This window comes from Dermacentor silvarum, chromosome 11 (assembly GCF_013339745.2).
Source record: "Dermacentor silvarum isolate Dsil-2018 chromosome 11, BIME_Dsil_1.4, whole genome shotgun sequence".
Classification (NCBI taxonomy): domain Eukaryota; kingdom Metazoa; phylum Arthropoda; class Arachnida; order Ixodida; family Ixodidae; genus Dermacentor; species Dermacentor silvarum.
In genome coordinates this window covers 15,464,080-15,489,527 of record NC_051164.1, presented here as the reverse complement: position 1 = coordinate 15,489,527, position 25,448 = coordinate 15,464,080, and the positions used below count along the sequence as shown (strand labels likewise).

Genomic DNA, 25,448 nt, shown 5'->3' with positions numbered 1-25,448 from the left:
TTCCGCGTAACAGAATTATGTTTTCTCGTATGTTCAAATTACACAGTCCGATGCTATCATGTCTGCAGGTCGCGTGTAAGTTGTGCTTTACAAGTTTAGTGACGCACTTTACTTTGAGAAATTGAATTATTTCAATGACGCACTTTCGCCAGGCGGAGGGTCTACTAGAATGAGGATATATGCTGCACTCCGGCAAACCTGTGTGCGTTCGTGACGAACGTGTGCACAGGATGTATCTGTCCTTGATTAGTGAGCGCTCTATCCGTTGCTTCGGTCACGCAGAGTGTGCTGCGACCTTAATCTAGGTCAGGGCAAGACTGAAAAAATTACAGTGACGTTCACTTCGTGAACGCGGGTTACACGCAAGCGCATGGGTGCCGCGAACGTGCACCGCGGCGTCGAAGCACCAACGAAAAGATCGCGAAAGAGGTCGTGGGCACTACATTGATCTCGACGCTGCGACGCCTTGTGGTGGTGGCGCTTGTGTAACGTCGGCAGCAGATTCGCTGTACATACGCTTTCACAGCCTAGAATGGAGACGGAAAGTTTTTAACCAGGCGTGATCGACACCGAGTTCCAGACCCGCTGACCAAGCGTCTGAGGCCGTTCTGCGCCCAAATCATGCATGCGCATCGCACGAGCATGTGTAGGATGTGTTCTAAGGCTCGCCGTAGAGGGCTTAATACAGAGCTAAGCGGATAGCGGTCCTCTTAAGTCTTGTTCGAATTCTGACGAAGCCGGCAGAAGAGACAGCTTCGCGAAGACAGAACCGAAATCAGTAACGATGCAGGGTACTTTGATGTCTAAACAAGATCGCGGCTTTGCAGAAGCCTTGCACACTCGAAGGGAAGGTCGTCTGCTCACCGCAATACGTAGTCACGATTTTCATACGCTTAATGTAATCGACGTGGTGTTTTTCATTGGTTCGCACAAGCGAACTGTTAGGCGGAGGGTCTACTAGAATGCTGTAGACCCTCAGAAACACGGGCCTCCACTAGAAGTCACAAATAAACAGCGGCAAAATAATGCAGCGATAATATCTGCTGTTCTCTGCTTTCACTTGTCGACGCAAAGTGCCGTCAAGTCGCAGAGACGTCTGCTAGGCTATTCCAGATGAGTTACATTATTTAGGCTATTTTCTTAGCTGTCAACGTGGACTGTCTCCAATGCTCGCCAGAAATGAAACATACCCTCGGCTCCCTGTGGCAATGGTCATCATCTGCAACAATGAAAATTGATAAATTATTCTTTGAATATATTCTACTTTGAACAGCCTCAAGCTGAAGGAGGGCGTAAAAAACGGGTCAAAAATTTCCGTGTGTGGCGCCGCTTGTTACCCTTCTCCTCTTCAACCAAACGTCGGCACATTTGTTTGACAGGCAGCGCCTTTCGTGTTTCACGGTCTCCTTTCACTTCCTCCTACAGTTGCGCTGGCTGTCGCACTGGTTGACTTTGACTGATCGCAACATACTTATCAAGCTACGTTAGTAAAAACACACTAGATATGCCTACATTACAACTCTTGCACATTCTTTTGGGTCGTCGTTGAAGTTATTAGCTGCAGATTTTTAGCCCCCTCGGGGAAATTCACCATCTTTTTAGCGCAGTCCTTGCTAGAAAATTGCGACAATACTGAATTCTGGGAATTTGAAGTAACGCCCTATCTACTTTAAATGTAGAAAAAATGTGCAAAAAGGCTACTGGCCAGCACAGCCAACACTGCAACTTGATATACCGCTTTTGCGTTTTGGTATTAGCTGTGCCCGCATTCAGGCTTAGCGCTGAGTAGAAGCCGAACATGACTCACTGGAGCAGTTTGGTTGCCTGTCACCGCCGTTGGGGAAGAAGTCGATGTGGCCTATCGGCTCCTTCAGTCCTGCAAAATCAGTAGACTCAAACTAGTAGAAAGAACCACTGTATAGATGTGTTTCAATCAATATCTTCGCTTCTTATTGGTGTTACATTTATTGCAAGAACGAGACGCCCAATGTAGGCGGGATATCTTAATGGGACACTGTAGAAGAATGACTTCACCTGCATGAGTAAATTATACACTTCAACAACGCCAAAAACAGCCACCCTTACAATGAGAAAAGGAGCAATAACGACGAGTTGGTCACCAGATCATCCATACATGTGCGAGTGGTGGGCCGCATGTACGTCGGCAAGCGCTGACAGTGTGCGTGTGTGTGTGTGTGTGTGTGTGTGTGTGTGTGTGTGTGTGTGTGTGTGTGTGTGTGTGTGTGTGTGTGTGTGTGTGTGTGTGTGTGTGTGTGTGTGTGTGTGTGTGTGTGTGTGTGTGTGTGTGTGTGTGTGTGTTGTACGCGTCCGTTGAGCCGGTTATCATGCCAGCGAGTTGTTGCGTGGTTTCATGCGTAAGTCCCACAAAAAAAAAAAAAAAGAAAGGACGCGGGGTGAAATTTTTTACTTCCCGAGAGACGACAAGCGGCGAGAAACGTAGATGCTGGCAATGCACCGTTATAAATGGCAGCCGTCCGACGTTTACCGAATCTGCATAGTTCCACTTGCGCTTTTCTGTAAAGCTCTTACTAAGGGGCTGCCGCCTTGGCGAATGCGGTCACGTTCGCGTTCTCGTGATGAAAGCAGCACGTGGCACGTAGGCAGTGGTTTGCTATTGTAGCGAGCAAGCCTCTAAACCTCCTGCCGCATCGACTGATGTCATACGGGCGCTTAGGATCGTTTCCTGGCCATATATATGGGTAGAGTGCTGCTACATGGGCAATTCTTATCGCGATTTTGCTCTATCCGGATTCATTCAATCGGGATCGAGCTTCTTGATTGCGATCGTAGATCTCAATCGAGTGCACCCTGAATGCACGCTATGTGAGCTCAAACACATGCTGAGCTCATAGAGTCAGCGAGCGGTACGATTTGATTGCTTCCGCATAGTGCGTGGTCCAGGCGTGCAGTAAACGTATATATCTTGCCGAACTGCACGTTCGGCCAGCACTTCGTACTGTTCTTCCAGCCGTATAGGAGGAAATACCCAGAGCGTTGCTCACCGCAGCCGAAGAGCTTCTCTACGCACCGCTTACGGCAGCTTATGGCAGTGAACACGGACAAATCTATCCCTGCAGCGACCATCGCGAACGAGCTCTGTGCACACGTCTCGGATTTCACTTTGTGCATGGTTCGTGACGTCGCACTGCCGCACAGCTCGCCGTGACGTCACAAATTTTCATGACGTCTGCTTAGGGCCTAGTTAAATGTTTATCCGTAAAAATGAACTACATTGTATTCTAAAAAAGAATAACATTGAACTTGGCAAGTTTCGCAAACGTTTACTGATCCAAGTACGAAAAAAAAATATTTTGTAATCTATGACGTTGCAGTAACGTCTGGCGCTATATGGTTCCAGTGAGAACCTCCAAAAATGAAAAACAACATTTAGCTTTATTTTCTCTTCTAATAACCAACCTAGCTACTAGCACGAAATGAGCGAAAATAGAGCTTTCAACTAATACCTTGACAGTCTGAAGTGATGTAGCGTTTCTGTTTATTGTCCTTTCACCATACACCGGTATATATATATATATATATATATATATATATATATGTCGTTACCCGCCGCGGTGGCTTAGTCAGCTAAGGCGTTGCGCTGCTGAGCACGAGATCGCGGGATCGAATCCCGGCCGCGGCGGCCGCATTTCGATGGAGGCGAAATGCAAAAACGCCCGTGTGCTTGCGTTGTAGTGGACGTTAAAGAACCCCAGGTGGTCAAAATTAATCCGGAGCCCTCCACTGCGGCGTGCCTCATAATCAGAACTGGTTTTGGCACGTAAAACCCCAGAAAGAAGATATATATGTCGTTACCCCTTACATTCACGGCGTTTTTCACCTCTTGAAAAAAGGCTCAGTTTCGCCCGAAACGCGAAGCATCGCTTGCGATAGCAAATTAGACAGCTATATAAAGCTAGGGTGGTAGTTTTATAGGCCGTATACACTAGTTAACATTCGCTTACTAACGAAATGTCAGAACGGCGCCACATTGAAAGAGACAAGCAATAAAGACGCTCGAGCTAGACTGATAGTGGAATCTGCAAAAATGGATAATCACGGACCTCTTTGTGTGAGCATCCCTTCTTCATCTGCGTCAAAAAAAGAGTTATCTTTTTTAAAAATATTCAGTAGTCCGCGCATGGCGTCTAAGCCACTTGAGTGTCTCTCGCCTGTGTGCCCTGTTTCCAATAAGTCCTTTGTTGAAGTTAGGGCACCTGGTTGTATCCTCCATCCGTCCCTGTTTTTTCGCACTTCTCTTGTAGTATGTCGTACCAGCGAGGCCGAATTTCAATGCTTCTCTAGTTTATTTGTGAAGAATGGAATGCCATGCATTTTCATTATCTTAACTCTGCGGAATCACTTGAAACTGACGTTATCAATAGTTGATTGTATGTAAAATTGTTGTTTTGTGCTGCTTAATTGTCTTCTTTGGGTTTCATTTTTTCTTGTAATGCTATATTAGTGTTCTAGCCTGTATTGCATTGGATATATACCAGTGTACCTTGTCCCTCATTCTTGGTCCGCAAAGCCTGCAGCACTATGTAAATAAGTAAAAATAAATAAACAAGGGGAAAGAAAGGGGCACCAAGCCTCTGCTGGTCACTAACCCATACAATGGCGTAGTGTAGCATCAGATGCCGGAGTAGGCAGAAGAGGTCAGCTGACTACGATAATTGCACAATAGGTCAGAGAAACTCGCCTACTGTATAAAATGCAAGGTAATCTATTAGGCACAAGTCACGACAGCGACACTGTTCATGTGTCGACCGCAAATCATATTTCCCAAATGATAATGTAAATTTATCTCCTCCTTAGTACCTCAGGATAATGAGAACAAAATTACCACTGTCGGACTCCCCTCAGCAAGCTCCTTTTTGAGCAAATCGTAATGCATGTAACTAGGCATCATTTTTTATTGGCACAATGCCGTCAACAAAACGTCGTTTCTAGTGCTTATGCTGAATAAATAGAATCAGTCGAACGATCAACTCCATCGAATAAATGCGACATGTAAGCCTTTGGAAGTGACCGTAATGGGACGTGTTAACATGTCGATGTCACTTTGCTTTTACCCGCGTTGCGAGATTATGAATGCGTATGAGCATCGAGCTGGCAGGGAGCGCGCGCACTCCGCTCCTGTCCCTTTCTTGGAGAGGTAGCGGCATCTCTTAATGACAACATGCAAATTATGTAGCTTTCCAGTGTGCCTTGAGTAGACTGGCTGGTTAGCTTTCTACTGAAGCAAGAGTCCTGTGAGCATGACCTAACGTAAAGTTCATCAGCCCAAAAATTTCACCAACGTTTACGATACTTCCTAATGCAAATTTTGAACGCAGCTGTTTAGGTGTTTTGAATTAACAATATATTGTGGCAAATAATTTCATTCTGAACTACAGGGTGCTCTCGGTGGCGGTGCTGAGCCGCTACTCGTTTAGCTCGTTTAACGGACAATTCCTTTAGCAGCTGCGGCAGACGAAGCATTTCGACCGGTTGCGTCGCTCAGTCTTAAGCAAGAAAGCGTGAACGCGAGAACGCGTGGCTCGCGCGGAGCGCGTTCTCTAGCGGCGGCGGCACCGCAAGCGAAGTAGCGCATGCGTAGTTGGTCCGAAGCCCACGCCAGTGCTGTTTCCGCCCTCACAGATTGAGAATTACTCAAGCAACCACCAATATAATCTTAAAATAGAGGGGAAGTGCAATGCAGCAATAATGAAACACACAGCACTGTGGGGCCACAATAAGTATGAGGTGGTGCGTGGAATCTGGAAAGGAGTAATGGTGCCAGCGCTAACGTTCGCAAATGTCATTCTATGCTTAAAATCGGATGTCTTGTCGGGGTTGGAAGTTAACAAAAGATCAGTAGGCCGGTTGGCTTTGGGAGCCCATGGTAATACCACAAATGAGGTAGTGCAGGGTGACATGGGTTGGGCCTCTTTTGAAGTCAGAGAAGCACAGAGCAAAATTAGCTTTGAAGAAAGGCTCAGGAACATGGATGAAAATAAATGGGCGGCTAAAGTGCACAAGTGGAAGGAAACATCAACCAATCAACTGTAGAGATAAGCAAGAGACGATTAGAGTACTGGTGGAAAAAAGCAAGGAAGAGATTGATACGCCCTGATCTCTTAAAATCATACGTAGCGGTACAAGATAGGCTTTGGAAAAAAATATTAATCAGAGGTCTACAAAAATGCTTCATAAAGAACATGTATAGTGCACCTGATTAAATCAAACAGGCTAGGCGACTCTCTGCCACCGCTCCGTTTCAAAGGGGATACCATTAAATCATCATCATCATCATCACCGCAGCCGGCATTCCGCTTTCCTACCCACCCTTTCGCCATACCCTCCTCCGCTTTCCGCCTCATGGTTCCGCTGCACCCTTTGCTTCGCATCTTTCGCTGTGCTCGTTCGCTCGGTTACACACCGACGTTCGCCGCAGGAATGGGCGCCTAAGAGCTGCGCTCTAAAAGCCAGATGAACTCCTCCCCTACAGCATCTGAAGGGACAGAGCGGGACCTGGCTCTCACGATCAAAACATTTCTTTGAATAAGTTACGTGCGTGTAGTTACCATTACCGCCGCTGCGAAGCGTTAAATGCACGGCATCCTGCCTTAGGCGCTCACGGCAAGACTGGAACGGAAACGGCAAGAAAACCAAATGATTCGTCCAAGCCAAGACAACAACCCGGCGTTTCACGCACAGAGAGCTCACCGAAGCCTCCGAAGGGAACCACGCCGTAGATGTCAGTGTGAATTACGTCCACAAAGTCGGCGTCCGTCCGTGAGAGTCGCTTCTGCGGAGGCAGGTTCTTGTAGCGTGGCGAGGCGGGGTCCAGGCCTGCGAAGCGCCCAAGGCAGTGAAATGTTGAATCAAGTTGCTTGCACAGAGCATCCTCACGAAGAGAAGAAAAAAAATATCACCGCCCCTTCCACTCCGTGAAGATGGTCGAACAGCGAAGCTGTGCATTCGCGGCCGCTTGGCTGGCCCGAACGGCGCTACTTCAAGGGGATGGGACGCATCGGCGTCCACGGGCGACGATGTTTCTAGCGCGTTCCTCACGCTTTTTTTTTTCTAGGACGTTCCCAGACAAGAGTCCTTGACCAAAGCTACATATATACAACCAACGCTAACGCCGAACTTCTCTCACACCCCTCGCCTCCGTTGACATACATTTTTCCTACACCGCCATCGGTTCGCGCGCCTCAAGTTCTCCCCCTCCAACGCGAGTATTGGACGGCACAACTTACGCCAACCCCACTCCCCTTTCTCCTTTCCATCTGCACCTTCTCACAGCATTCTCACAGGGGGAAAGGGGTCACTCCAACCCATGTCCCCCTGTTGAGCTCTTCTTTTCCTCTCCTAACTGGCTAGGTCACGTGGACCCTTTTTAGTGAACTCCGACAAACAGCTGCCCTGTAAAAGAAGACGCCATGCACCCGACTGTAGCCCCACGAAGCAACAGAAGAAACCCATATATGTTTCTTGGAAAGAAGGTTTCGCAAATAAAGAAAACCGCATCCTGATCCGGGATACGAACCTGGGATGGACGCCTTTCAGTGGCGGTCGCTCTCAATTTCTGGCTCAAGATGTTTATCCTGTTTCCTTTCGCCATTCCACAGTAATTACTGTCACGGTGAGTGCGAAAAGAACCGCCATAACGTTGGCTGTGAAGTCGAGATAAACCTTAATAAAATCATTAAGAGCTACTGTAGTTTTTCTAGCGACATTTGTTGCCTTCAATAGAACGCCTCTTGAGCTACAATGGAATATTATGCGATATTTCTGTAAGAGAATCTCGCAGCTTTACTATAGCAAAGGTATTTCAACTATTCTTGCGTACCAGTGATGCGTCCAATTTGACCCTTGAGATACTTCCCGGCAAAGCCAGCCACGTGGGCACCTATGCTGCAGCCAATCAGGTGGAAGCTCTTCCAGTTGGCTCCAGTAGCATTCTGCAAGTAGACATAAAAAGTGGACGTTAAGAGCTTTTAACAATATAACTAAACCAACCACAACGGGTAATTACGAGAGCTGCATCACGCTACCACGGCCCAGCCAATCAGAGCTTCAGCAGCAGACGAAATGGACATGTCCACTTGGTGGACACTTACACAGTACCCCCTTCCCCCCTGGTTAAATGCACCTCCTTATGTCTTAATGGGGACTAGTGCACCACTGCATTTGTTTGCCCCCTAATTGGAATTGCGGACACTGATAACCGCACATAACACATGTGGTCCTGAAGAAACCTTGAAGCCACTGCTGTGTGGTCGCGCTTCCGTCTATGATCAATGGTTTGCCCTTTGCACCACTTTGTGGCAATTAGTCAACGCACCTTTCACAAAGCTGGGCCCATTGTAATGAAGAATACTTTTTGCTCTACAGTCCCTGCTGAACTTTCTGTGTGAGACGGGCTTAGACACTCGTCTCTAGGACATATGTGTTGTGAAGAGTGTGAAATGTGTTTGAGCGAGAACGTTTTGTGTGGACAGGTTAAACGTGCGCGTGGTGTGTCTATAGTGCACATCGGCGTATAGGGACGCGCTCTCCAGAACAAGCTCTGCTGCTTATTACAAGATTACTACAACATCTGCGGAACTAGTGGCAATCAGAGAGGCCGTTTAATATATTTCGCGACAGCCTCCTCAAGTATGGACAGTCTTCAGTGACGCAAAATCGGCTCTGCAACTACTTAGACTGGTGTTGAAAGAAAGCGCTTACAGAGTGTTGGCTCTTCAAACTGCCGAGCTATACACTTTAGCGCAAGAAAATGGCCACCACATCACATTTCAGTGCATTCCCAGTCACTGTGGTATACGCGGCAATGAACTGGCTGATGCCGAAGCGAAGAAAGCACTCGAAGAACCAGAATCAATGCTTGCAATTCCTTTTTCAAGAGCGGACGCCAACTGCTTCCTCTACAGTGTCATCAGAAAATCGACAGAAAAGCACTGGGACAATCCGGATAATCGACAGAGACGACTACAGAGATTGGACCCTACCATGAAATTTAGGCTACCACCGAAAAATCAACGCAGCTATGCCAGTCTTCTGCACAGACTAAGGTTGGGGGTAGCGTTTACGCACGGATACGTGCACCTCATGCGACGCACCGAGTCTCCAGACTGTGAGCTGTGTCATGTAAATGAGACTATAGGTCATGTGCTTTGTGACTGCCCTAAGTACATGGAAGAGCGTCAAAGGTTGAAGAATGACCTTACGCGTCTCGACAGCCCACCGTTGTCGGAGGACGTTATTTTAGGCACTTGGCCAGACGCTCAATCGAGTTTCAAGGCCATCCAGGTGCTACTGAACTTTTTAAAAAGTACGGGCCTGGACTGTAGGCTTTGAGCATGCCAAATTGCTTGCCATATGTTTTACATCCTCCTTCTTTCGCCATCGTCACCCATCATGCGCCTCTTTCTTCCCTCTTTCTTTCCCTCTTCCCCTTCCCCCAACGCCGAGTAGCTGGCTGGAGGAATTCACCTCAGGCTGACCTCTCTGCATTTCCCATCATTAAACTTCTCTCTCTTCTCCCTTCTTTTGTTTTGCAAGAAGTGTTCGTAAGAGCAGCTAGCAGCCAATCGTCACGTTAGACATACTGACAAAATAGCGCAAAGCCATGACGAAGGGACAGTAATTGAGGTCATATCGCCGAATTGACACGGGCAAGAAAGACAAGAGGACGTGCGCTGGAGACAGGAGGCGAGACGCACAACAGCTACATTTACTTTATGGCTTTCTCGCTCGCTCTCTACAACAAGGAACACAAATAGAATGCAGCGACATTGGTCAAGACGACGTCAGGTCGGCTTCGGACAATTTCCCGCTGGTAATTCTCGGGTTTTACGAGCCAAACCCACGATGGGGTTACGAGGAACGCCGCAGTGGGTAACCCCGGATTAATACTCACCATCTGGGGTTCTTTAATGCGCACCCAATGCAGGGTACACGGGCATTTTCTCATTCGCCCCCATCAGAATGCGGCTGCCGCCACGGGGATTTGATCCCGCACCCACAGGCACAGCAGTGCAACGCCAAAACCAGTACGCCACCACGGGGAGTGTTTACATAAACCCATGTTCTCTCCATGATTCCAATGCTGGCTGCTGACTGTACCACTGTACTGGCAGCGCCCACGAAGAGTGGCGCCAAAATTTCCTGTTGTAATTTTTGTAGTAAATTCTATGCACAAGACATCGTCTCCGAGATTGGCGCGCACCACCTTATCTTGGAGGCCAGGCACAAGAAGGCACAAGTACGCGCACGCAGCGGTACTTGAGTCTTAATATGCCCCTGTTCCGGCAGCGCTACTACAGCACCTTAAGCTTAGAAACCGACACACCCACTTTGCAACTCTGGCGAACACGATCTCACCGCGTCAACTGCGCGTCGCGCTCGCTTGTCTACCAGGGTCAATCCTAGTGAAAGGCACATTAAACAGTGAGATAGGCGTCGCGCCTCACACAACACGTGTCATTTTCCCATGGCACACAAGTGAAGTGAAGTGCACTATACCTGAACGACGCGGATGAAGGCTGCCAGCTGCTGTCCTACTTCAGGAACCACTTGGTTAACTACGCGGCCGTACAGGTCTTGCGACTTGCGGCCCCAGTCCACCATGATGATGTTGTACTCGCCACGTACAAGGAACCGGTCCTTCAGCTCCTGCACGGCGGGGAGTCGAAATTTGGACGAATTCCGAGCTGGCATGGATGCGCGGTTGAAAAACAGCGCAACTTTACACGGACCAAGACCGAAAAACAGAGCCATACCAGCGCTGAACGACGACCTAAAATGGGAAAGAGCGCAAACACGGGACAAAAGATTGGGAGAACACATGACACGGATGTTGGGTGTCCTTCTGCTCCCCTAATTTTTTAGGGGAACACACACACACGCACGCAAGCAAGCACACACACACATACATATATAAACAGAAATTATTCAGGTTATCTTTCAGACGTAAGCAATTTTAGCGATGCCTACAAGTGGAACAGAGTAAGTATTTAATTTCGACGGTTTCTACCGGAGTACCTGTCTTAATTAGGGTTTACAAAATAAGCGGCTCTTTGGCCCTGATAAAGATAGGCGGCAGCGTACTTGCTGATTCTTAAGAAAAAGAAAAAAAAATTATCAGAAAAATACCTCAAACCGGAAAGGAACTATGTGACAGTTATTGACTCTTTCTGGGCGCTGTGACAACTTCACAGCACCCTTATCGGCAATGATGCAGGGCAAGAGGAAGGCGGGTTTCCACGTTTGTAGGGCGAGGAGAACAGTGGAAAAATGGTGGAGATTAGCGGTAGTTGACAACGGAGAGAGGGAGAAAAGCGGTCGCTGCGCAGCGCCAGTGCACGTGTCACCGTTGTAGCCCGGATGGGAGACACAAAGGCAGCAGCTTGTGGAAAAGAACACACAATACACATATACACAGGTATGGCCTGTTCCGGCGATTTTTGTCGTCCAGTTGGAATGCAGAAGAACGAAAAAAAAATAGAAAAGTATATGCAGGCGTTACAAACCGAGTACGTCCTTGGGCTGACAGATTTACGCTGGCCGGCTTAGGAAGCCTTCGTGTAAGTGCTGTTTTCGAAGGTTTATCGGACAACTGACAACACGCAAGCAGGTCCGCATTTCTAGCAGGGGCAATGTGACACTAAATATGACTACTTGAGTGACTGGGGGAGAGAAGCTGGATTTATTAATTTTTCCGGTCACCCTCAGAGGCGCATGCGGAAGAAGAAGCGAGCGGCGGCCAGCATTTGAATTTCTGCGCAGAGAACATGTATCTGTGATCCCCTCTTTCACTGCATATCCCGGAAGCACGTGGGCCGCCCTGGAGTCTTATTAATTCCTTTAGCGAGCGTTCCAAATTTATGATGAAAAAAGATTCTCGCTCCTCACATGCACGGGTGTGTTGGAAACCGGATTGCAAGAGCACGGCGCTCACGCGTGCAAAAGAGTGCCCTGGAAGTCGAATATACGTAGCGACGGGTAAATTCCGGAGAATATATATATATACGCTCTCAATTTGAAGCCAGTATGCTAATTTTATTCAGACGTAACAAGGAAGAAGCGCGTGTTATGGTTGGGGCTTGGCATACCAATAACAGTGGAAGAACGTGTGTTAGGCTGCCTTGAAGTATCTTACATAATGATGAAATGTCCTCCTTATAAGCAATTACATTTCAGGTCCGCATGTCTCTAATTGACGGTTAGTGCTGCCTCTCCTGAGTTTCCGCAGATAAGCTTGACGGGTGGCAACGCTATTTCAGAACACGCGCAGATAAGTATATTGTCGCCACCTTTTGTTCCGCCACCGTGCGGCCTTTGACTAAATATTTCTGAGCTTGTTTTGTCTGTGTCCCTCACTTTGCACACCTAAGTTTTATGTAACATAAATCATTACCGACCAGCTAAACTCCCTAACGTACTAAGAGTTAATGTATGAACAGAATACAAGATTTGTTAGCTCCAAAGCTTTCATCTTGGACAGAGAATATCTAAAAAAATCACAGGGGTTTTCTTTGCTTTTTTTAATAAAGCCCAATCCAAGGCACTGTGGCATGAGACAAGGTTGATGGATGGAACGTGCGTGTGGGAACAAAATACGAAGGAAGCTGAGATGCTTCCGAAGGCAGCACAAGTGAGTCATACTTTCGCCATGCGTGATCTAGGTGGACGCCGACCCCATAAATATTTTATTAAGTAAAACATGGATTTGAAACATTTTTTCGTGATTCTAAAAAAGTAAATGACAATCTTTGCATAATGGGGCATCAGGCTAGAATATCTGTTATATGTGCTGGTGATAAACGTGGTGCACGGTTTCTTGTTCATCTTTCTGGGGTTTTGCGTGCCAGAACCAGTTCTGACAATGAGACACGCCGTAGTGGAGGGCTCGGGATTAATTTTGAGCACCTGGGGTTCTTTAACGTGCACTACAATGCAAGCACACGGGCGTTTTTGCATATCGCCTCCATCGAAATGCGGCCGCGGCGGCCGGGATTCGATCCCGCGACCTGATGCCCAACAGCGCAACGTCTTAGCCACTGAGCCACCGCGGCGGTTGATACATGGTTTCGGAAGGATTTCGCCCAGTGGACACGATAAGCTTCATGAATAGAGCCGATAGACGACTTGCGTTCATGTTTAAATTCGTACGCTGGCTTGTGTGTGATGAATCATCACCAGCCTGTATTTATGTCCACTGCCGGACGAATCCCTGTGCTCTCCCATTACCCCTGTCTTGCGCTAGCTTATTCCAACTTGCGCCTGCAAATTTCCTAACTTCATCACCCCACCTAGTTTTGGTAGCCTAGCGTACGTCCCGCATGAGCGCATAGGATTTTATTTTTTCAATGCGAGTAAAACATTAGGGATATGGTGTGTAGTCCGCGCCTAGTATTTCCAGGAAAAGACCTGGCTCACAGATTTGGTACTGCGAGAGCAGTGAAACGCAGTAATCGCTCGCTTACAAGTTAAGGGTCATCAGTGTTGGAAAATAGAAAAAAATTTTCAGACAATTTTTCTTTTATAGAGAGCACGCTGTCAAGTGCCACCCGACGATGCATACATGACTTGCGACAAGCCTGTCTACCAGATGAATTCTAGCAGCTTCAACAAGTACGCGTATGCAAACTCCTTCGTAGTCAGTAAGGATGTTTCACTTCATCGACTCCATTAAAGAAACTATATTTTTTCCAGTGCAATAGTGAAATAGATGACACACGGCTACTGTAGCTATATGTGAGTCACTAGATGCCCCAAGAGCAGCTATCTGGGAGTAAGGGCACTATAGGTATGAGCGCAGGATAGTGTGCTGCTAAGTTTTATCTTCTTACCTTCTCTTCTGACATATGGGCCCCGTGATGATGCATATAATATTACTAATATTACAATAAATATTTTAGAGTCTTATGGAGTCTTCGCCGTTCAATTTTATTTGTGCGCTTCTTCAATCCTCATATTTTTCCTGCTTTGCCATCTGCCCGCTACGCCGGTGTTTGCAGGGATGCATTGAAATTTTATGGCGAATCTCCATTGCTGAACGCTATCAACTAACTCGTGTACGTGATGTGCCTCATCGTCTGCACCTAATATTGTGTTAGGGGTTCAAAAGCCGGTTTTAATTAAGAAATGAGTCTGCTTCTTTTGGGCTCCTATCATTTGTCTATTGCTGTTGAGCTTGTGTGAATTGGCTGCTTTAATGGCTACTGTTGCCTCAGTGGCGGTGAAACACAGCATTCTGTTTAGGAGGTGAGGGAAAGACGAACTTCCTGACATCACAACGAAGGTTGCAGACCAGCTATTTATTGCGCCCGGCGCACGGTTACATAAGTCTGTATAAGCGAAGAGATGAGACATGAGCCGAGATGCTTTTCCATCCCCTTTTCTAGAAGGTGCACACGGCTTTTATCACGAGCACCTTCCTTTACACAGAGTAGTATACAATTAAGGCACATTGCGTTCAAGTTGAAAGGGATCGAACAGCGCAGAAGAAAAAGATCTTGGGACCTAAAGTACTGACGACAGTCACAGCTGACTTGCGCTCTTTGATTCCCTTCAACATGAACCAACCAGCCCAGTTTAGCGCACTCGAGCATTCAAGTTCGACAGGGGAACAGGGCAAAAAACACGAAAGACCAGAAGGGAGACACACACCAGCTATCTCCTTTCTTGTCTTTCGTGTTTTTGCGCTGTTCACCTGTCGAATATGTACCGACTAGCCCAAGCCTCTACGGTGTTGCGTTCAAGTCTTTCGACACAGAGGAGTCCACCTTGAGTTGGAAGGGGAGGATAACACCGTCGCACTCTAGTGATCAAAAGACTTCCAGAGAAGATGGGCTGATTCGATCGATACGAAGAACAACGATCTGCTACTGCAGCATGGCTTCATCTGGCAGCACGAAACACGCAAGCCACAGGAAAAAAGCAACGACACAAGCAGTGTTAATACACGTTGTTCGTGCAAGTATCGGAATGCCAGCTAACCCAGAAATTCATGCTTTCTCCGACGTCTTGAAAGCCTTTACAGCATTAATAACGGAAATAAGGAGTTGAACACAACAGCAGCTAGTTCTGTCTGTCGTCCCTGCCCCCCCCCCTTTTTTTTGTATTTAGTTATTACTGCAATCATGTCTGCTGGCAAACAATGATAATCTCAATGATGCAATTTACGTGGACATTTAGCAACTTTTATTGTGCAACCGAAACCGAGAAATATTCGATAGATTCATTGACTTTTGAAGGCATCTTATTTTGTAGATGTGGGCACCTTTCGGGGCCGGCATCTACAAAATATTATTCACCCTTTCATATAGACGGAACATATACTGAAAATTAAGCAACAGGCCCACACTCACCGAAGCAAAGGTAACGTAAAAGAGCAAAGAAGTGTGACAGTCAGCTGACGTAAATGCACAAAAACAGTTAACCACAAAACTAGCATAAAAGACATCAGAACAAAGCAAACTAGCGTAATTGCTTCATTGATTGATTGATTGATTGATTGATTGATTGATTGATTGATTGATTTAACCCTTTATTATATTTCAAGATGTTCGAATGGTATGAAACGGCAGTTACCATTTCTGGAGCGAGGAGCTTCCCGCTGTTGAGGTATCCGTGGATATATATTTTGGTGTCCCATTTTGCGCTGAAGGTGGAGTTGAGGATGCTGTCGCGATCCGCGGCAAACAGGAAGTACGGCTTGTGCGGGTTCTGGCGGGTGAACAGCCGGAACCGGGTGTCCAGCGACGGGCCCGAGATGGCTCGCTTGTCTGCGCAAGGGTAGGGGACACGAGAACGTGGGGGCACACAGAGACGGACACCTTAGAAAAAATAGTGCACACTCATGACAATTTGGGCTTGTTGACAGCCATAAATAAGATGTTCGTAGAGCCAAATACTAGACATATACTCCAGAGTTTGATGGAAACCCGTCTGGCGAGCAATGAGCATAGTGAAATAAAACGAACACTCGCCAATGGAATTGCATCTAATGGAAAATAAAATAAAACTTGACGTTTCGAGTCCCGTACGGGACCCTTGATCACAATGAAAGCAAACGCGGTGGTTCTTGTTTAAATATGGGATAGATGGCGTAGTGCGCGTGTGTAGATTTCTGGCAGATTCCCACGTGTCGTGTTTATCGCATGTTGCGTCCTCTGAATGTGCTGCGATTCAAGCATTAGCCTTGCAGGCAGTTTCTTCTCTGTGGCGATAATCGATGCCGATTCCCAGTCTATGCAGTGAACTGTGTTTTCGTGGTGTTCTGGTAAATCGTTTGAAGATGAGTTGCCCTTGGCGACATCGTACTGCTGCTGTTTTAAAAACAGCACCAGTACAGTACAGTGATGCGTTTATTTAGGAATACCATCGTTTCTCTCTCGCAGGCGCGAGGAATGGCGGATGTGAGAGAGAAACGATGATATTCCTAAACAAACGCATTACTGTTTTGATGATCCAAATATAATCTCACTATCAGGGAGGGAGCAGTACCTGGCTGGAGCAGTATGTTTTTATTTGGAGTGTTACTACACTGCGCTCCGCAACACCCCAACGACCGCCGCTTCGCGTCCGCGCCCGGCACCGCGGCACCGGGGTATAAACACGAGCAGTATCCGCTTGCGCAAGAGCGGACGCAATTTTCTCTCTTGCACCCACTTGTACTCGCGCCTGTGGACAAACGACTGGCGGTCCCTCCAAAGACCGTCTCGTGCCCGACCAGTATCTCAAAAGTCCCTAAGCGATTATGTCCCTAGTTACGTAGAAGCTCCACGATTGCCATGACAACACGTGTTAAGCGGAAGTCACGTGACCTGCAGTGCCACGCCCCCGCTGCACCTATTAGCAATTGTAAAGTCGCAACCATCGCTCGGGGAAAAGCCCAATTCCCCAGATGCGTTTTTGCCTTTCGGCGGACGAGCTTGTGACTGGCCGCATCTCAATTCAGCTACGTAGACCGCCACACACCGTTCCCCTGCAACGCCCGGCCTTTGTGAGAGATTGACCGCCACAGGGCCCGAGCCGGATCCACGCGTAGCTAGGTGCGCTACAATGACGTAGCCAGAAATTTTGTTCGGGGGAGGGGGGGGGGGGGGGTTCACCTTGCAGCGCGGCCCTCCTCTTTATACAATTTGTCGAGGGATCAAATACATGAATAATAACGGTATTGTCATTGCCAATGCCATTGTATATTAGATGCTGCAAACGAATTATTAAACGCTACCCACTGTCAAGCAAAATGTGTATTTTTTCGTAAAGGAATATATTCGTATGTCCCAAAAATTGTGGCAGAAATAACTTATATCAATGCTTCCGCGTTATCACACGAACTTTAATAAAAAAATATCGCACGAACTTTAGAACTATATCAGTTCGAAACCAGCAAAGCAGGGCATGCAGCTGATATGAAAGACGCAAAGGCCATGAAAAGAACCAGTTGAGGACAAATATTTTGATGCATCTTTGTCATTCAAGAACCTTGTTTATATGTTTGTACATGAGCAACGGCCAGGGAAAAAAACCTCAACGACGCTGTCCTTCGTTGCAATAGATTACGCAGGAGCAGCCGTCGCCGGTCGTGTATTGTAATTACACTGAGATTATAGTCGCAACAGTGAGTACATATAAAAAGCAGGAGTTCTGCAAAATATACGTTATAAATGGGAACATAGAATGGAATATACAAATGCGAAGATAAAACTTGATAAAGGTCAAAAAAGTGCCGCTGGAAACAAAGTTCACTGCTTCTATACACAAGATCACACAACAAGATGTTTAAATATACGTATAAGTCTTCAATAAATCTACGTATTTAAGCAAACGTCACTCTATATAATGCGTCAAACAAGACAAACAAACATGTTGCGCAGTCACACATAGTAAACTTTACGCATAGAAAGACACACGATCCAGGCAAGAACAAAATTGCGATCACAGAAATCGTGATATGTACTTGGGCCATGCGGCAGTCGCGACAGCACCATGTGGATAGAATAATAGAGGAATAATGCAGAAATCAGTATGAAAATGTGTAATTTAACTGCCTGCAGAGCGGCAACCAATATTCTGCACCCAAAATTAAAGGAGGGTATTGCTTCGGTTCAAAAAAGAAGTAAAATCAGGTAGCTATAAACGAAAGGAAAGGCTGAACGAAGGCCACAGATGATGCGGCAAGTTGAACTACCTCATATCCGAGTGTGTTTGTTGGGAAACACCGCGTGGGCCGGGCTTTCAATGAGCAAGGTCGGTCAAAATTCGTTATTGATGTCCTCGTAATTTTCATCATGATGCTAACTGTTAGAATAAACGGCGAAAATTTCTGCAGTTTTAAAAGCTAATGAACAGTCATACGTTTTCATAAATACGAGTTTATGTACCTGAAGGAACGGAGCTTTTTACTTGCATTGATTTTTGTTGCTTCGCTATCTAAAAGGACAATTACTTCACTCGGCGGGGAAGTTTAGCGAAGCGGTCAGTGACTTCGGACGGGTTGATGCCGACGTCTCTGTGGGCGTACAGAAGCGCCAGCCTAACCATGCGTTCCTCATACATTGTAGAGCGCAAGTAGTTTTTTTACTAATCTCATGTTAAAAAACATTCTCTCTGCGCTGGCAGTGGTCACTGGACGGGTGACTAGAATCTGCAGCAGTTTGTACACATTTACATAGAACCTGCCGTCGCAATGAGAGAGGGCATCTATTCCGGTGCTACTAAAAACACTCCTTTGATGTCGTTGGTATCCTTGTTTAGGTACCTTGCACCAACAGTAAGCTGTTCGATTCCAGCAATATTCGTCGTTTAGTCAGCAAGTATATATGAAGAAGCAGCCTGCAGCGTTTACTTTTGCATCTAGGCTTTCTTCGATAATTTCACCACAAATTTCTGTAATTTTGTTTTGTACATCTGGGCTTAAATACTGAGGCATTACTAGGGCAACTTTCCAAATGGTTCTTCAGATATGTATCACCACAATCAACTCGCATGCGAAGAAGTTCTCTGAAAATACCGGCATTTTCAGCAGGGATTTGCTTAAATTCATAGGACCACTGTCCCTATGGCCACGGAGAGCCAGACCTTGTCGCCCGCAAAAAAGAACTGCCTCAGTAATAGGCCGTTAACTTTCTTGATTTCTCTTATTTTACTTTGCTTGCCCTGGTCCAGTTGATCGATCACATTGGGCGCGCTTCCTGAAAATGTTTGGAGAAAATTATCAGCTGCCAGCTGACAGTCACGGTGATCTTTAGTATTTTCCTGTGTGTTGAAGATTGCGAGCGCGCGCTTCCATTTTTGGAACGGCTTGGATACGAGGGCTCCAGTGCGCGCATGTTGGAGGAAGTTTATAAGAACATTAAACCCATAAAGTTCCAGAACTGAAAGTCTAAAGCACGTCTTTAGAAATGTCAGTGCACCTTTCGCGTCAAAAGTTTATGAGAACTTTATACCCATAAAGTTTCGTCATTGAAATCCATGCGCTCCGTAGATTCCGCGGCCGCTGCGAGATGCTGAAAGGCGCCCGCTCGCTATCGAAAAGCCCGTGAAAGTTTGTGTTCGGATGGGGCTCCTTGCGTTATGTGACTCCAGGCGCTTGGGCGTTGCGACGAAATCCAGCCCGAGTTGGCAATGTTCGTGCCAAAATGTATTTTCGAGCGTGAAAAAGACATTGTAGACAACATCCAGAATGATTTGTCTGGATGGTTGTTTTGGTCGGCGGTGCATGGCAGCATGAAAAAATTCGGGGGGGGGGGGGGGGGGGGGGGGAGAGGGCTTTTCATTAGGCAACTACGTAAACTTTTGTACGGAGGCTAATTATGGTAATTGAAACTAGGCATTTTAGACGGTCCGAAGTTTCCTTGCTTCCGGCCTTAAAGGGACTGACAACCGATTTTTAAGGACCCAGTTTTTTATGCCGCATGACCCAGTCTCTTTTTTTTTTTCGGTAGTGTTTACACCTCCAGCGGCTACTTCCAAAGGCGCATGGATATTTTGTAAGCAGAATGTTTGAATCTGAACAGTCTCTAAAAAAGAAAGAGTACCTCCTCCAGCACCGCTAAGCAGTGAGAGCAATGCCGATAGCCCGCCTCGCAGATTACGAAAGGCGCCAATCGTTGTGTTTTGACATGAGTGAGTGCAACTGTGGTTAACCAGCTATATTGTCACCTTTTCAACGACTTTTATTTTAAAGGTAAAAGGGCTGGTACAGCAAGATTGTATTGTTGTACAGACCTTTCTTATATTTGTACCGCGTTTTTCCAAAGAACACGCCCACGTAATGGCTGGCTAGCCCCCAGCGCCGTTATTCTGTCGATAGACGAGCCAAGCTAACTCATCGAAAACGAAGGCGAAGGCAGCGTCACTTTTCTACTCCCGACAAACGAAGCTTATCTGCGCGTTGTAAGTTAGAAAACCCTTATAAGTTAGAAAAAAACTGTACTGCATTTCAGTACTAATAACAAGACCAGGAACCGCGTACACTAGTAGAAAGCCACGTGATGTTCTTGCCGCGTGAGGCACCAAAGGTCACTTTTCGCGACTTTTAGTGAGGAACTAAAAATTGAGTAAAACTTAGGGCTCGTTTTAGTCAATACGATATGTGATCTTTCCATGAGAGGGGTTACCTCGATTCATGTTTTGTGCGGTTGTCGGTCCCTTTAACTCTTCTATCCTGCATTGTGTGTTTGTGTGCTCAGCAATGGCGATTCTTGACACGCAGCCCTCGGGGTCGTTCTCATGCTCCTTAATTAGGTCGGCTGCTTATTTTTAGTGCTTCCCATCATAAGCAAATTCACAGTTCACAAACAACTTGCTAGATTATTGCAGGAAATCTGCTGCGGCAGGATTGGTTTTTTTTAACCGTTATAAGATCGAAGCGTCAGAATGTGCTTATTATTCACGACATTGTCCAGTTATACGATGTGAATTGATATAAAAGATCATTATTGTTCGTTGCCTTGCCACAAGGTTTAATTTTGAAGAGTGTAGAACCGGGCATATGAGAACCAGGCCTCAAGCTGTCACACTACGCATGCTTCAGACGGGATCATTTCACTGCATCAATCCAGACTGCTTTAGTCCAGACTGCCCTAGCTGCAGACAACGTAGTACTTTAGGCCACATGCTCTGGGGATGCCCCTCGTTACAGAGGGGCCCGCATCGATGCACTGCAGAGGAGTGGAGCTCTGCTCTTCGGAGCTCCAACCAGTCATGGCAATTTTGGGCTGTCCAGAGAGCCCACGATGCGGCGCTGGAGCTCGGTCTCCCCGTCCCGACGTGGGTGCGGCCCGCGGCTTCGTCGCCTCCCAGAGAGGGGGCAACGGAGCTTCTCAGGACCTTCATTAAAGTTCTTTGTCTGTCTGAGACGTTTGGAACAGCGTACTGGCCACTTTGGTATCATTAATTTTATCAGCACTGTTGGCGGTGAGCGAGTTCTTAGGGTTACTTGTATTTTACTCGATAGAGAAATATTGTTATCCACCCGAATTCTGCACTAAGCTACAAAAGAATTTTACTTGCACTCAATATATGTGCCACCAGGACTGTATTTGACTACAGAATGAAGGCGCGTGCACTGTTTCTTGTCTTAGTAATTTTTTAGCGCACCTTTCTCAGTCATCCCAAGAAATGATGTGGTTTTAAAGTTTCTAGATTTGTAGATGACTATCTGATTTTAATTGGCAACCTCAAGCTTTTATTAATCGATGGCGCTCCAAACATACCAAACCATTTTCAAAGAATGCTTGTTTCCACTTAAAACCACATATTAAAAGGTCGCTGATGGCTCTATTTGATTCACAGACCTCAAACTAACGTTTATTGATCAACGTACATGCAATACGTAAGGTCCCTGTGCCAACAAACCTCTGGTTCAATATAATTCTGCACGTTCTAAACATTCAAAAATTTACGGTTAAGAGAATCATAGCTAAACTGTGCTACACTTACGCTTTAAAGAAGCCGTGTCCAGAATGACGACTCTAAATCCTAGTGGGGAATCCCGCCACTTAATTGACGCCGGGTATCCCCTCAAGCATTTACCAGAGACCGCTCAGGCAATGAGCACCCGCCAGAGCTGCCTCTCAGTAAAATGTCAAGACAGAAGCCGGAAACTTGTTGCTGCTGCATACTTGCATGGCTTGTCGCATTATGTGAAGACGAGATGCAGTGGCAGTAGTACTATCAGGAGATAGAATGCGTTTGTCCAGTTTAAATCTACTGAACGTTGTGTATACCGTCCCCTTAGTACGCAGAACACTGTATACTGGCAAAACGAGAAAATGTTTGAGTTCTAGATTGTCAGATCCCACGATGTCTCTCGGCGTTATTGCGAGTAGCACTGAAGCAATGTCGCGACACACCTTGTTGCCAACGGTGAACCGCGTCATGTACGAATCTGTTTCTTTTTTCTGGGGGGGGGGGGGGGGGGGGGGGGGATAGCTTGCCTCATGACGCAGAAACAGCACGGCACTAAAAAAAAACTGAACTTGTCATTATGAATAAAATGCTGCATCATGCAAGGTATGGGGCGTGTATGCACCTGGGCTCCTGTCTCGCTCTTTGTTGATGATATTTATGTCATGACATGACATATCCTGTGTGCATGTCATTCTTGTTATTTTTTGTTATGCATACCATGCATCCTTACTGAAACGTTCCGCATACCCTCCACTAATTCCATGTTTTTCTTGCAAATCCTACCTAATTTACGGCATCATGACGGCGTACGTCGCTAGATAGATAAATAGCATAAGAAGCCAACAATGACACCAAGGACAACATAGCGGAAATTACTTGTACTTAATAATTCCATTAAAGAAATGATAAATTAATGGAAATGAAAATGGATGAAAAAACAACTGTTCGCAGGTGGGAACAATCCCACGTCTTCGCATTACGCGTGCGATGCTCTTACCATTGAGCTACCGCGGAGCCGTTTTCTCATCCAATTTCTGGTGGATGCACGTGGTTCTTTGTCACGAGCACGTGCGCGTGATGCCTGCGGCAGAAAGGATGTTCCACATTCGCCGCCATGGTTTGTGAGTGGTGGCGCTGGCTTAGTTGTAGTAGGGTTAGTTGCGCCAGGGTTAGTTGTAGTAGTAAAAAAAAACATAAATACCCCATAAAGTGGATGGGAAAACGGCTCCGCGGTAGCTCAATGGTAAGAGCATCGCACGCGTAATGCGGAGACGTGGGATCGTTCCCCACCTACGGACAGTTTCTTTATTCATTTTCATTACCATTAATTTATCGTTTCTTTAACTGAATTGCTAAGTACAAGTAATTTCCCCTATGTTGTCCTTGGTGTGATTGTTTGTTGGCTTCTTATGCTATGATTAATAATAATCGGGCCCCTCGGTTCCCTTTCTTCTCGTTCATTAGATAGATAAATAAATAGATAGATTGATAGATTCATCATCAGCAGCAGCAGCAGCAGCCTATATTTATGTCTTCAACTTCAAAAACAAACTACAACAAATTAATTATTTTACAGAAACGAATCTTTCGTATGTATTGCAATTACCATGGCCGTTTCGTGGACCTTGAAACAGCTCCATTATTCCAGCGTTACTGTCTTCTTCGAGCTGACAGGATATATTATTACGGTATCACCTATAGATGCTCAAGAGACGAGCCGCCGCGAGGAAATTAAGACGATGAAGTGTGTCTGGGCTTTTGGCGCGAGCAAGGTGTCGGCCACGCAGTTTGGTTCCAGTGTAAATATATTGTAAATAGCCTCTTTCATATCTGTCTTTCCACACGTAACATTCTGGTGGAGGTTAGCGATCCCCGTCTTCGCCACGGAACTCCGAAGCGGTCGGTACATCGAGCTTGTCACCATGCCTCCCGGTGACGAGACCGCATCTGCAACGGCTTCGGCTCGTCCGCCTGCTCCAATCGTCACGGTTGCCCAACATCGCGACATTGGTGTGTTCTCTGGTCTGGTATAAGAAGCTTGTGGTCACCATACATAAACAAAAGTTGTTCACCAAAACGGACAATGATGAAATATCTCGTTACCCACTACGCCGGGAAACCAGGCACGTTGCAAAAACAAGAACAATATTGGAAAACAAACATTCCTACATCAATCGACAGAAATATTGAACAAGGTAGCAGAACTGTTAAATTTTAGCGCTTGTAAAAGCTCCTTCAAAAAAGAGCATAGTGCATTATTACTCGCCGATGACATTGCTTTCGCTAATTATTGATATTTTGTTTCTTTCACATCTGTACGTATGCATGTATGACATAAAAAGTTCATGTAGATACCATTTGTGCTAATGTTTTTTTGTGTTGTACTCAATACAATGAACAAATGCTGCAATTGTTACTGAAATTCTGTTCTCTCGTGCGATATGTATGTACGTTGTATATGTATTCATTTGCATTGATTCTCCCCGCTGTTGTAACTGTGGGGGCTGGGACCTCTGTCAGGGCTTTGTGCCTTTAGTCCCAGTCTCTGCTCGTTTGGACGAGAAGTAAAGTTCATTCATTCATTCATTCATTCATTCATTCATTCATTCATTCATTCATTCATTCATTCATTCATTCATTCATTCATTCATTCATTCATTCATTCTTGTTAACTGCAGGACGAAGGTCTCTCCCTGCGATCTCCAATTACCCCTGTATTGGGCTAACTGATTCCAACTTGGGCCTGCAAATTTCCTAACTTCATCACTCCACCTAGTTATCTACCGTCCTCGACTGCGCTTCCCTTCTTTTTGTATTCATTCTGTAATTCTCATGATCCACCGGTTATCCATCCTACGGATTACATGGCCTGCCCAGCTCCAGTTTTTTCCTCTTAATGTCAACTAGAATATCGGCTATCCCCGTTTACTCTCTGATCCACACCGCTCTCTTCCTGTCTCTTAACGTTAGTCCTAAGATTTTTCGTTCCATCGCTCTTTGTGCGGTCCTTAACTTGTTCTCGAACTTCTTTGTTAACCTCCAAGTTTCTGCCCCATATGTTAGCACCGGTAGAATGCAATGATTGTACACTTTTCCGTTCAACGACAGGGGTAAGCTCCCAGTCAGGATTTGATAATGGCTCCCGTATGCACTCCAGCCCAGTTTTATTCTGTAAATTTTCTTCTCATGATCAGGGCCCCCTGTGAGTAATTGACCTAGATAAACGAAGGAGTACGTTTATCTAGGTCAGTTACGTACTCCTTTACAGACTCTAGAGGCGGACGGGCGATCCTGAATTCTTGTTCCCTTGCCAGCCTACACTGAACATTAACTTTGTCTTCTGCATATTAATCCTCAACCCCACTCTTACACATTCTCGTTTAAGGTCCTCAATTATTTGCTGTAATTCGTCTCCATTGTTGCTGAACAGGACAATGTCATCTGGAAACCGAAGGTCGCTCAGATATTCGCCGTTGATCCTCACTCCTAAGCCTTCCCAGTCTAAGAGC

General features: G+C 46.2%; 1 protein-coding gene across 1 annotated transcript in view; it reads right to left on the bottom strand.

Moving 5' to 3' along the window:
• LOC125941568 (pancreatic lipase-related protein 2-like) overlaps window positions 1–25,448 on the bottom strand; it is a 59,082-nt gene that overhangs the window by 12,974 nt on the left and 20,660 nt on the right. The window contains exons 2-6 of the mRNA XM_049659095.1: window positions 15,610–15,803; window positions 10,537–10,686; window positions 7,859–7,970; window positions 6,730–6,855; window positions 1,808–1,876 (exon numbers count right to left, since the gene is read on the bottom strand). Coding sequence (XP_049515052.1) covers window positions 1,808–1,876; window positions 6,730–6,855; window positions 7,859–7,970; window positions 10,537–10,686; window positions 15,610–15,803 — 651 coding nt within the window. The remainder of the gene's footprint in view (window positions 1–1,807; window positions 1,877–6,729; window positions 6,856–7,858; window positions 7,971–10,536; window positions 10,687–15,609; window positions 15,804–25,448) is intronic.